Source organism: Saccostrea echinata, unplaced genomic scaffold, assembly GCF_033153115.1.
Source record: "Saccostrea echinata isolate AGI-Se365-2 ecotype Australia unplaced genomic scaffold, CSIRO_AGI_Sech_v1 ptg000003l, whole genome shotgun sequence".
Lineage (NCBI taxonomy): Eukaryota > Metazoa > Mollusca > Bivalvia > Ostreida > Ostreidae > Saccostrea > Saccostrea echinata.
The window spans coordinates 5549574-5563610 of NW_026889752.1; the positions used below are offsets into that span (position 1 = coordinate 5549574).

At 31.3% G+C, this 14037-nt stretch overlaps 1 protein-coding gene across 1 annotated transcript in view; it reads right to left on the bottom strand.

The window, feature by feature from the left end:
- Positions 1 to 11414, bottom strand: part of LOC133178725 (uncharacterized) — a 39786-nt gene extending 28372 nt beyond the window's left edge. Inside the window, exons 1-5 of the mRNA XM_061313435.1 lie at positions 11375 to 11414; positions 10505 to 10600; positions 3200 to 3280; positions 1814 to 1909; positions 658 to 753 (exon numbers count right to left, since the gene is read on the bottom strand). Coding sequence (XP_061169419.1) covers positions 658 to 753; positions 1814 to 1909; positions 3200 to 3280; positions 10505 to 10600; positions 11375 to 11414 — 409 coding nt within the window. The remainder of the gene's footprint in view (positions 1 to 657; positions 754 to 1813; positions 1910 to 3199; positions 3281 to 10504; positions 10601 to 11374) is intronic.
- Positions 11415 to 14037: the final 2623 nt, after the last annotated feature.

A 14037-nucleotide genomic window follows, 5' to 3' on the forward strand; every position in this document is an offset into this window, starting at 1 on the left:
TCTTAAATGTTGTAGTATATGTATAATAAGGCTGTCAGCAATTTTATATGACGGGTTCAACAATAAAAAAAAGGTTCAAAACCATCTTATCGATTTTGTATATTTAGCAAGAAAATTCTGACATCTTACTTTTACCCTGTCTAGCTTAATGGCAGATTCTTTAACAAGGCTTATTCTACATTTTATGTCCGTAGATAGATATTCATCATCAATGTAAAATTGAACCACTGCCGTTTTTTATGAAAAAGAAAAATCTTACATATGAACCGATTTTACAATGCATTGTTGTTTCCATTTGCTGATTTGGTTCTATTCCGTTTGGAATCTGCACTTAGTGCGAAAGATGAAAAAAAAAAACCTGAAATCTTCTTTACAAAACTCTTCTTGCATGGAAATGTTTATTATTCTTTGTCTGTTTATTTTATGAACATATTTTCATTATGTTTTCTACATAATGCAAAGTCAAACGTTACAAATGTTTTGAAATGTGGGCTATTCTCCTACAAAATTCAACAGAAAAGAAACAAAAAGTTTCATGCCGGAGAGTCTTTGATCAGAGAGACCTCTGTAGCCTATGAGAACCTAACCTAAAACTCCAAATATTTATGTTATGCTTTGCCAAATCCAAAGTTTCATGTAGATGATTAACATTCTTACCTTCATTAAAAGTAGTATTTTTTAAAGTGGAATTTTTAATCGCTTGATATTTTCTCGCTCTTGGAATCTTGTACCCATTGAACGGAACATCTAATTCTGGATAAAAGAGAATAAAGTGGATTTTAAGATATATTAGAGGTCGAATTATCATCCCTTTTCCTAGAGAAACAATCCGTCGATAAAAATTAATCTTTAAATGAGTTTTTTTTAAAAAAAACAAACTATTCTTTAATGTTGTAGTACATGTATAAGGTTGTAAACAATTTTAATTTGACAGGATCAAAAATATATAGAAAGGGTCAAAACTATCATATCATGATTTTTCTACGATCAATATGACTTTTTTCATATTTCAAACACTTTTTCTTCTCAAAAATTTTAATTTTATATTACCTGAATTCTGACAATATGCTGTGTAATGATGTTTAATACCGACGAAAAAAATAATAATCATTTTGTTTTTGTCATTTAATAGTTTTGTATAAATCCTTTTCATTTAATGAGAAGAACCTTGCCCTAAAGTCAGAATTTAGGAATGAATTTCTTCATCTGACAGGGGGATGCTCACATCTTTTCTAGGGTCCAAATGATTTTAATCAACTTTAAATAGTTTTAATTTTGTATCATGTGTATATTTTGCAAGAAAGTACTGACATCTTACTTTTGCCCGATCTACTTAAATGGAAAATTCTTCAACAAGGCTTATTCTACTTTTCATGTCCGTAGAAAGGTGTTCATCATAACTTTAAATTATTGAACCACTGTCGTTTTTAGGAATAAAAAAGTCTTACACATGAACTGATTTTCCATTGCATTATATTTTGATTTCTATTCCCTGATTGGGCAAGAATCCACTTGGAATCTACTTAACAAAGCCCTTTTTGCATGGAAATGTTTATCATTCTTTGTCTGTTCATCTTATGAACATATTTTTACTTTGTTTTCTACATAATGCAACATCAAACGTTACAAATGTTTTGAAAATTTGGGCTATTTTCCAACAAAACTCAAGAGAAAAAGAAACAGAAAGATTCATGTCGGACAGTCTTTGAACAGAGAAACCTCCTTAGCCTATGAGAAGGTGAACTAGAGCATCAAATATTTATGATATGCTTTGTCCAATTTAAAGTTTCACATAGATTATAAACATTCTTACCTTGATCAAAAGTAGTAAATTTTAAAGTGGAATCTTTAATTGCGTTATCTTTTCTTGCTTTTGGATTCTCGTACCAATCACAGGAAACATCTAATTCTGGATAAAGGAAAATTAATAGGAAATTGAAGAGGTATCAGAGGTCCAATTATTATCCCTTTTCCTATAGAAACGTTACGAATTAAAACAATATAGTTTTTAAATGATACTATAATAAACTAACCTTAAATGTTGTAGTATATGTATGATAAGGTTGTTAGCAAGTTTTATTTGACGGGGTAAAAAAAAAAAATTAATTTTTCAAAACGATCATATCATGGCTTTCAATCAATAAGACGTTTTCTTCATATTTCAAACACGTTTTTCTTCTCAAAACATTAAAATTAATATTACCTCACTTCTGACAATATACTGTGCAATGATGTTTAATCTGGACAAAACAAATTACAGACATTTTGCATTCTTCATTAAATTTTCCTTTAGTAGACTTTTCAGTCTAATGACAAGAGCCTTGCTCCAACAGTAATTATTCAAGAAAAGAAATCATCATCTGACAGGGTGATAGATTTTTTTTCCTGTGACCCAAACGTTTTAATCAATTATAAATAATATTTTCTCACTTTTGGATTGTTGTACCCATCGAAGGTAACATTGAATTATAAATAAACGTAATTGAAGTGGAATTTAAGACATACTACAGGTCGAGTTATCATCCCTTTTCCTTAAAAAACGTTCTGTGCATAAAAAAGTCTTAAAAGATACTATAAAATCTATTCTTAAATGTTGTAGTATATGTATAATAAGGCTGTCAACAATTTTATTTGACGGGGTCAACAATTAAAAAAGGTTCAAAACCATCTTATCGATTTTGTATATTTAGCAAGAAAATTCTGACATCTTACTTTTACCCTATCTAGCTTAATGGCAGATTCTTCAACAAGGCTCATTCTACATTTTATGTCTGTAGATAGATATTCATCATAACTGTGAAATTGAACCACTGCCGTTTTTTATGAAAAAGAAAAATCTTACATATGAACCGATTTTAAAATGCATTGTGGTTTCCATTTGCTGATTTGGTTCTATTCCGTTTGGAATCTGCACTAAGTGCGAAAGATGTAAAATCAGTGAAATCTTCTTTACAAAACTCGTCTTGCATGGAAATTTTTACTATGTTTTCTACATAATGCAATGTCAAACGTTACAAATGTTTTGAAATGTGTGCTATTCTCCTACAAAATTCAACAGAAAAGAAACAAAAAGTTTCATGCCGGAGAGTCTTTGAACAGAGAAACCTCCGTAGCCTATGAGAACCTAACCTAAAACTCCAAATATTTATGTTATGCTTTGCCAAATCCAAAGTTTCATGTAGATGATTAACATTCTTACCTTCATCAAAAGTAGTATTTTTAATCGCTTGATATTTTCTCGCTTTTGGAATCTTGTACCCAATCAACGGAACATCTAATTCTGGATAAAAGAGAATAAAGTGGATTTTAAGAGATATTAGAGGTCGAATTATCACCCCTTTTCCTAGAGAAACACTCCGTAGATAAAAATTAGTCTTTAAATGAGTTTTTAATAAACTATTCTTTAATGTTGTAGTACATGTATAAGGTTGTTAATAATTTTAATTTGACGGGATCAAACATATATAGAAAGGGTCAAAACTGTCATATCATGATTTTTCTACGATCAATATGACTTTTTTTCATATTTCAAAGACTTTTTCTTCTCCATAAATTTAATTTTATATTACCTGAATTCTGATAATATGCTGTGCAGGGATGTTTAATACCGACGAAACAAATAATGGTCAATTTGGTTTTTGTCATTTAATATTTTTGTATAAATCCTTTTCATTTCATGACAAGAACTTTGCCCCATAAAATCATAATTTAAGAATAAATTTCCTCATCCGACAGGGGAGGGGGGGGGGGTGCTCACATCTTCATCAAGGTTTATTCTATATTTAATATCCGTAGCTAGGTGTGCATGATAATTTTAAACTAGTTATAATTGTAACGGGAACCGTTACAGATGTTCCCCAAACGCTCCCCAACTTCCTTTTGGTGTCTTATTTCCTGTAAGATTCATTAAATAAGGCAATCAAGTATATTAGTCGTTTTACGCATTACACGCGCATGCACGTGCATGCATAGGCATGATGACCATATCATCTTGTCTACACTTTTAATATATTTGTATTTTTGAGTTTCAAAGCATTTCATCAAAAAGTTTTAAAGTTATGGCTATATCAAGTATATTTGTCATTTTACACATTGTGAGCGTGCGCACGTACATGCATGTCCTTGCATTCAATTTTGATAGTAGCATAATGTGGAAATCCGTTATACCTATTCATATTCTAAATTTCATCCTGTTTTGTTGAGAACTAAGAAAGTTATACGTATTTCAAGTTTAAGCCAATCAGATTGCAGAACACGTGCATGCGTGTGTTTTCATAATGATTCTTATATATCATATTGTACAACCTCCTAATGTATGACTATGTTTTAAATTTCAAAGAATTTTGTCAAAAAACAAGAACGATATTGAGACTTTTGTTTCAGCCAATCAGAGCGAAGCGCACGTGGATGCGCGTGAGTTCATGCTAATTTGACCATGTCATCTTGTCTACACTACTAATATATCCTTATATTTTGAGTTTCAAAGCAATTCATCAAACAGTTTAAAAGTTTCGGCTACATCAAGTATATTGGTCATTTAACGCATTGTGCGCGTGCGCACAAACATGCATGTCCTTGCATTTAATTTTGAGAGTAGCATAATGTAGTAATCCATTATACCTATTCATATTCTAAATTTCGTCCTGTTTTATTGAGAACCAAGAAAGTTATAGGCATTCAAAGTTTGAGCCAATCAGATTGCAGAAAACGTGCATGCGCGTGCTTTCATGAGATTTCTTATATATCACGCTGTAGAACCTCCTAATATATGACTATGTTTAAAATTTCAAAGTATTTTGTCAAAACAGAAGAAAGATATTGAGACTTTTGTTCCAGCCAATCAGAGCAAAGCGCACGTGCATGCGCGTGAGTTCATGCTATTCTGACCATATCGTCTTGTCTACACTACTAATATATCCTTATATTATGAGTTTCAAAGCATTTCATCAAAAAATGTAAAAGTTACGGCTATATGAAGAATATCAGTCATTTCACTCACTGCATGCGCCCGCACGTGCATGAATGTGCGCGCAAAATACCCTTCGTTCCACACATCTACACAACATACCTGTTAACCCTAAAAAGGTTTTAACTCAATTGGATGAGCAGTTTCCTAGAACACTCGCGGACAAAAAAGTACCGGAGAAGAAATAAGGATAAAAAAGAATAATAATAACTAGTTATAATTGTAACGGGAACCGTTACAGATGTTCCCCAAACGCTCCCCAACACCCTTTTGGTGTCTTATTTCCTGTAAGCTTCATTAAATAAGGCAATGAAGTATATTGATCGTTTTTTGCATTTCACGCGCGCGCACGTGCATGCATGTGCAGAATGACCATGTCATCTCATCTATACTATTAATGCATCTTTATATTCTCAGTATCAAAACATTTCATCAAAAAATAAATAAGTTCCGGCTATATCAAGTATATTGGTCATCTTAGCATTGCATGCATGCGCACCTGCATGCATGTTCCTAATGACCATGCCATTTTGTCTACACTTATAATTTGTCTGTTTATTCTTAGTATCAAAGCTTTTCATAAAAAAAATATAAAAGTTATGGCTATATGAAGTATATTGGTCATTTAACACATTGCACGCGCGCGCATGTGCATTCATGAGCATGATGTCCACATCATATTGTCTACACTTTTAAAATATCTGTATATTCTTAATATCAAAACTTTTTATAAAAAAATATAAAAATTACGGCTATATTAAGTATATTGGTCATTTAACACATTGCACGCGCGCACGTGCAAGCATATGCATGCATGCATGCATGCATGTGCATGATGACCATGTCATCTTATCTACACTTTTAATATATATAAATAATTTGAGTATCAAAGCATTTCATCAAAAAGTATAAAAGTTACGAATATATCAAGTATATATTGTCATTTTACGCTTTGCGCGTGCGCACACGTGCATGTAAGTGCATGTTGACCATGTCATCTTGTTTACACTTTTAATATATCCTTATATTTTGAGTATCAAAGCATTTCATCAAAAAATATAAAAGTTACAGCTATATCAAGTATATTGGTCATTTAACGCATTGCACGCGCACGCACGTGCATGCACGTGCGCGCAAAATGACCTTGATTCCGCAAATCTACATAACATGCCTATTAACCCTAAAAAGGTTTCACTTCAGTCGGATGAGTAGTTGACGAGATCACTCGCGGACAAAAAAGTACCCAGGAAGAAGAAGAAGAAGAAGAAGAAAAATAATAATAAGAAGAAGAAAAACAGAGTAAAAACAATATGTTCCCCAACTTCGTTTGGGGAACATAATAACTAGATACTTATTGCTTAGGCAATAACAGGTCTTCCGTTTTCTTGACTTCTTCGAAAAAAAAAACACGATATTGTCAATAAGATTACTCTAAATAATTAACAAAAGTTATCTCAAGGCTTCCAAAGATATGTAAATACAAATAAAAACAAATAGAATTACTTTTCTGTTTTCTTTATATACTTCATCATGAACGAAAGTACTCCAAACGAATAAGATGTACATTCTACACCTAAATTTTTCACAACTGCTCCTCCCTAAAAGTTTCCATGAAAAACTACTCATGTTTGAGACAACTTCCGGTTTTTCGATTGGCACTTCCGGTGAAAATAAATTGCATGGTTATAGTCTATCTAACATCCGCATTAGCCTAACATTTCTGTAAAAAGAAAAAAAAAACTTTTAAAATTCACTTTTTTTCATCGCTTCCTGTCACGACCGGAAGTGACGGAAACGTATGATTTTTACTTGATGCAGATAAACTGAGGACTGACTATCAGTTCTGAAAGTAGACTTCAGCAATGTACTGTTTCTGAACAATTTGGTGAATAAAATCTCAATTTGAGGACAGAAAAACACGCGACTGGAAGTGCATTTTCCTAAGATGGTTAATGTCACACTAGACAATTGCAGTCTCAATAACATATATAAAAATCATTTCAAAAACTTTATTTATAAGCGATATTTTTGGGAAAGTTAAAAATCCCAATTACATAGTTTTTTCTTATAACCGGAAGTAATCGGTTTTTTTTTTTTTTTTTTTTTTTTTGGGGGGGGGGGGGTTCAGTGATACCAACACATATAGAAACTGTGAAAGAGATTCAATTATTTGATGCAAGTTTTATTTCAAAAGAGAAAAGTTGAAATTTTTTTATTACTTTGATCACTTCCTGTGACGACCGGAAGTGACGGCTGACGCTATTAACCCAAATGGTTTTGCCTACTCTTTAAGTTCTATTACTCATATAAGTTTGGTGTCTAAATCTCTTACCGTTTCTGAGATCTCACTTGCACAAATTCTTATTTTGCGGACAGTAAAACCCGCGACCGGAAGTGAATTTTACCAAGATATTTGACGTTACTCTAGACATTTGCAGTCTAAATCACATATTAAAAAACCATTTCAAATACTTAATCTATAAGCGACATTTATGGGAAAGTAAAATACTCAAATTATGTAGTTTTTCGCTTATAACCGGAAGTTGACGTTTTTGTTTCCGGTGGGACCAACATATTTCGAAACTGCAAAACAGATGCAATAATGTCATGCAAGATTTAATCAAAAACAGAAAAGTTGAAAGGGTTCGATTTCTTTGATCACTTCCTGTGACAACCGGAAGTGACGGCTGACAGATTTAAACACATTCTGCAAACCTACTTGTCATGATCTATAATCCCTGAATGTTTAGTGTCTTAATCTTTTACCGTTTCTGAGAAAACGTCCGGACATGAACTCTTTTGAAAAAACGGAAATCGGACATATCTGACAACCGGAAGTGAATTTTGCAAAATCCTTAAAAACTTTTTTAGTTTATTTTATTTGTCATAATCTCTGAAAGTTTCAAGAAAATCCATTGAGCCATCTCTGAGAAATCGCTTGGACAAAAAACGGGAAAAAAATAATAATAATGACTAGAAACTCATTGCGAGCAATGAGAGGTCTTCCGTCCAATTCTGAAAATAAAAACGAAAATTCAAGCTGAAAAAAGTGATAAAAGAAATTCAGACACTCTGTAGATTCAACCCTGGTCGTCAGCGTGAAAATCCAACGTGCTAACCATTAACCATTCCCTTTTTTGCATCACTTCCTGTCACGTCCGGTGGTAACGGCGACACACAATTTTCAAACGATGCAAATAAACTGATGACGGACTATCCGTCCTGAAAGTTTCAGACTTCAATCGTTTATTGTTGCCGAGCAATTTTGAAAACAAATTCTAATTTTGAGGACAGGAAAACACGCGACCGGAAGTGAATTTTGTAAAAAAAAAAAAAAAAAAAAAAAAAAAAAAAAAAACTCTGACGTGTCTCTAGACATTTGCAGTATCTACAACATGTATTAAAACATTTCAATACTTTTTCTATAAGCGATATTTATGAGAAAGTTAAATATCGAAATAACGTATTTTATCTCCCAAAACCGGAAGTTGACATTTTTGTTTCCAGTGGAGTCTAACATATTTCAAAACAGCAAAAGAGGTGCAATAAGGTTATGCAAGTTTTAATTTATAAAAGAAAAGTTAAAATTTTTGATTTCTTTTATCACTTCCTGTGACAACCGGAAGTGACGACTGACAGTTTAACCCAAATGGCTTTGCCTACTCTTCAAGCTATATTACTCCTATAAGTTTGGTGTGTTAATCTCTTACCGTTTCTAAGATCTCGCTCAGATATTTTCTCATTTTGAGGACAAAAAAAAAACACGCAACCGGAAGTGAATTTTCCAAAGATATTTGACGTTGCTCTAGACATTGGCAGTCTGAATAACATATCTAAAAATCATTTCAAGTACTTTCTCTATAAAAGAATATTTAAGGGAAAGTAAAATACCCAAATTATGTAGTTTTTCTCTTATAACCGGAAGTTGTCGTTTTTGTTTCCGGTGGGACCAACATATTTCGAAACTGCGAAAGAGTTTCAATAATGTGATGCAAGATTTGATTTAAAAAAGTAAAGTTGAAATTTTCGATTTCTTTGATCACTTCCGGTGACGACCGGAAGTACTGACGACTCATAAAAAAATCGTTTCACAAATCTATAACTCATGCTCTTTTATCTTTGACAAGTGTCCAGTTCCTCTCTTTAGCCACTCTTGAGAAAATTTGCGGACAACATTTCATTTTAATATCAGGAAATTGCGCATAACTTGGAACCAGAAGGGAATTTTCAAAATTTCTTACAAATGTAATAATGGCTTTTTAAAGAGGATTATCCCTGAAAGTTTGACGAAAAACGACTGAATAGTTCTCGAGATATCGCGTGCATAATATTTGTCTAAAAAAATATTAATAAAATTATAATATTTATTATCAATTTTCAAACAAATTATATATTATGCATTCTGAAAAGAGTATCTATTAACCCTACTAATATCATTGAAATATATTGAAAAACAAAAAAGTTGAAAAATTCGACTTTTTAAATTCGCTTCCGGTAGCGACCGGAAGTAGTGACGACGCACGAAAAGGCAATTCTGGTAATCTAGAAGACATGTTCTATAATCTCTAATAAGTCTTTAGTTCATACTTTTAGTCGTTCTCTAGATATGCCGCGGACAAAATTCTATTTAAAAATCAGGAATTTGACCATAATTTGGAACCGGAAGCGAATTTTCCAAATTTTCTTTGTGATGAACAAAGTTCATATAATGACTCATTTTTTGTGAAAGTTTCATTGAAAACTGCTAAATAGTTTTCGAGAAATCGCGTGCACAAAATTTTGGTCAAAAAAAGAATAATAATAAGAAACAGTAGAATCACTATAAGGTCTTCCGTGAAGACGGAAGACCTTAATAAACAGTACAATCACTATAAGGTCTTCCGACTGAAACGGAAGACCTTAATAATAAGAAGAAGAAGAAGAAACCGAGTAAAAACAATATGTTCCCAAACTCCGTTTGGGGAACATAATAATTGAACCACTGTCGTTTTTTGGAATAAAATATGAAACTTTTTAACACTGTGCTGTGGTTTCCATTTGCTAATTAAGCAAATTTTTTTAACAAAGGTTATTCTATACATTATGTCCGTAGAAAAGTGTTCGTCATAACTGTTAATTGTACCACAGTCGGTTTTTAGGAATTAAAAAAAATCATACATATGAACCAATTTTACAATGAATTGTTGTTTCCATTCGCTGATTGGGCAAGAATCCACTTGAAATCTGCATTTTGTGCGAAAAATTTAAAGTAGCTGAAATCTTTACAAAACTCTTTTTGATTGGAATCGTTTACTATTGTTTGTCTCATGAACATATTTTCACTATGTTTTCGAATTAATACAATATTAAACGTTACAATTATTTTGAAAATGTGGGCTATTTTCCAACAAAACTCAACAGAAAGAGAAACAGAAAGATTTATGTCGGACAGTCTTTGATCAGAGAAACCTCCTTAGCCTAGGAGAAGGTGAACTAAAACATCAAATATTTATGTTACGCTTTGTCAAATTCCAAGTTTCATATAGGGAACATTCTTACCTTCATTAAAAGTTGTATGTTTTAAAGTGGAATCTTTAACCGCTTTACGTTTTCTCGCTTTTCGATTCTCGTACATATCAAATGGAACATCAAATTCTGGATGAAAGAAAATGAAGTGGAATTTAAGAGATGTTAGAGGTCCTATATCATCCCTTTTCCAAGGGAAACGATACATAGCTAAAAAGAATTAGTCTTTCAATTATACTATAATAAATACGTCATAGTTTATGTATGATAAAGTTGTTAGCAATTGTAATTTGACGGGTGAAAAATGTAAAGGTTAAAACGATCATATCATGATTTTCCATCGACCAATAAAACTTTTTTTTCATATCTCAAACACTTTTTCTTCTCCAAAAATTTTGATCTTTCCTCAATTCTGACAATAAGTTGTGTAAAGATGTTCAACCCGATGAAAAAATTATGGATATTTTGCTTCTGTCATTGAATTTTTCTGTACTAGTCTTTATCATCTAACGCCAAGAACCTTGCCCCAACAGTTATAATTAAAGAAAAATTTTCTTCATCGGATAGTAGGATGCTCCTCTTTTTTTTTCTATGACCCAAATCATTTTTTTATTAATCAACTTTACTAATTTTTTAATTTTTGATTGGGTTTTTTTTTTCCCAAAAAATACTGACAACTTACTTTCGCCCAATCCTACCTTAGTGTCATTAAATTTTCCTGTAGAAGACTTTTTTGTCTAATGACAAGAACCTTGCCCAAACAATAAGACAAAAAGGAAAGTTCATGCCAGACAGTCTTTCATCCGAAAAACCTCACTAGCCTATGAGAAGGAGATCTAAAATTCAAATATTCAATTTTTTTTTTCAATTTCAAAGTTTCATATAGATGATAAACATTCTTACCTTCATTAAAAGTAGCATTTCTTAAAGTGGAATCTTTCATCGTTTTATAATTTCTCGCTTTTGGAATCTTGTACCCTTGAAAGGGAGCATCTAATTCTGGATAAAAGAAAATGAAGTAGTATTTGAGAGATATTAGCGGTTGAATTATCATCCCTTTTAGTAGAGAAAAGTTCCGTGGATAAAAATTAGTCTTTATATAAATGATATTTTAATAAACTATAATTAAATGTTGTAGTAAATGTATGATAAGGGTTGTTAACAAGTTTAATTTGACGGGGTCAAAAAAATATAAAGAAAGGGTCAAAACTATCATATCATGATTTTCATTCGATCAATAAGACTCTTTTTCATATTTCAAACACTTTTTCTTCTCAAAAAATTTAACTTAAAATTACCTATTTCTGACAATATGCTGTGTAATGATGTTTTATACCAACGAAAAAAATTACTGACACTTCGTTTTTGTCATTTACTATTTGTGTATAAAATTTTTTCATCTAATGACAAGAACCTTGCCCCTAAAGTCATAATTTGAGATTTTTTTTTTTCATCCGACAGTAAATGCTCACATCTTTTTCTAGGACTCAAATGTTTTAATCAACTTTAAATAGTTTTGTTTTTGTATCGTGTGTATATTAAGGAAGAAAATATTGACATCTTCTTTTGCCCGATCTAGTTCAATGGCATATTTTCCAGCAAGTCTTATTCTACTTTTTATGTACGTAGATAGGTGTTCATCATAATTGTAAATAATTGAACCATTGTCTTTTTAGGAATAAAAATGTCCTACACATGAACTGATTTTCAATTGCATTATATTTTGATTTCCATTCCCTGATTGGGCAAGAATCCCACTTGGAATCTGCACTTTTTGCAAAAGAATAAAAGTAACTGAAATCTTTTTTGCAAAACTCTTTTTGCACGGAAATGATTATTATTGTTTGTCTGTTTATCTCAAGAACATATTTTTCTCTATCTACATAATGGAATGTCAAACGTTATTATGGTTTGGAAATAAGAGCTATTTTCCAACAAAAGTCAACCAAAAGACAAACAGAAAGATTCATGCCGGACAGACTTTGATCAGAGAAACCTCTTTAGCGTATGAGAAGGTTTGCGAAAACATCAAATATTTATGTTATACTTTGTCAAATTAAAAGTTTTATATAGATGATAAACATTCTTACCTTCGTTAAATGTTGTATTTCTTAAAGTGGAATCTTTCATCGCTTCACATTTTCTCGCTTTTGCATTCTTGTACCCATCGAAGGGAACATCTAACTCTGGATAAAAGAAAATGAAGTGGAATTTAAAGAGATATTAGAGGTCGAATTATCACCCCTTTTCCTAGAGAAATGTTCCGTAGATAAAAATTAGTCTTTAAGGTATTACGAGTGTGAGATCAAAGTAATGGAAAACAAATTATGTTGGTTTCAATGGATACACATATGTATAAAGGATGCTTGATTATATAATAAATAGAGTATAGCCGTTTGCCCTCTGGTGGCTATCGAAGTAAGGGTGGTAACTGTGTGTAATTTTTTCCTTAAAAATATTGTCCTTACATCAATCTAAATAAATAAGTGAAAGATAGCGTAAAATTTTAAAATATATATATCTTTAAACAAGTAACATCTGTTCTAAAATTTAAAACAATAAAGAAAATGATGTTGAAATTTTTCACAGTAAAATACATAAAATGTGGATCTTAATCAAATTGTAAAGCACAAACAGAATAATGGAAACAGAAAAAGCATTTTTTTCATAAATGATAATAACAATCAATCAATTTGTCCAAATTTCATCAGAAGGTTTGGGCCATTTTGAAAATATTCAGCCTGAATTTCTTCTGAACAGCTTTTCCCTGCAAGATTTTCAGGTTTACGACTGCTCTAAATTTGTCTTCAATTACAATTCAATAAAAAAAAAATTAAATGGAAAATAAACATGGTACAATATTTCATAAGCTATATATTACCTGAACAACTTTCATTTGTAACATTAAAAAAAGTTTCTTAACGTTTCATTATGTCCTCACAACGCCACCTATATCGGCCATTGACTCACAATGAAATATGAGAAATCTGAAACCTTATTTCATATTTTACAATATAAAGAGTAATTGAAAAAAAAAAAGCATATAATTTCCATAAAATATGACAACAATCAATCAATGTTGCCAAATTTCAAAAAAAAGAGTGAAGCCATTTTGAAAATATTCAGCTAAAAATTCTTCTAAACAACTTTACTCTTTAAAATTTTCATGTTTAGGATTTACAGAAAAATGATTCCAATTACAATTACATTTCCAAATTATACATATATCTATTGAAAATGAACATGGTACAAATCGTATGAAATATATTATACCTAAACTTTCATTTCAAGCAATCTACCTGGGTAACAATTATTTCATGATAAATGATGAACTTAGGGAGCATTATTTTTTTTCCAATATTTCACAGCAAAATATAACAAATGTGAGTCACAACCAAGTTTGACAACAGAGTAGTGGAAACGTTAAAAATAACTAATAAAAGCAATATCACATATAATACGTAATAAAACAAATAAGAGTCTAAACCAAGTTTGACAACAGAGTAGTGGAAACATTAAAAATAACTAATAAAAGCAATATCACATATGATACGTAATAAAACAAA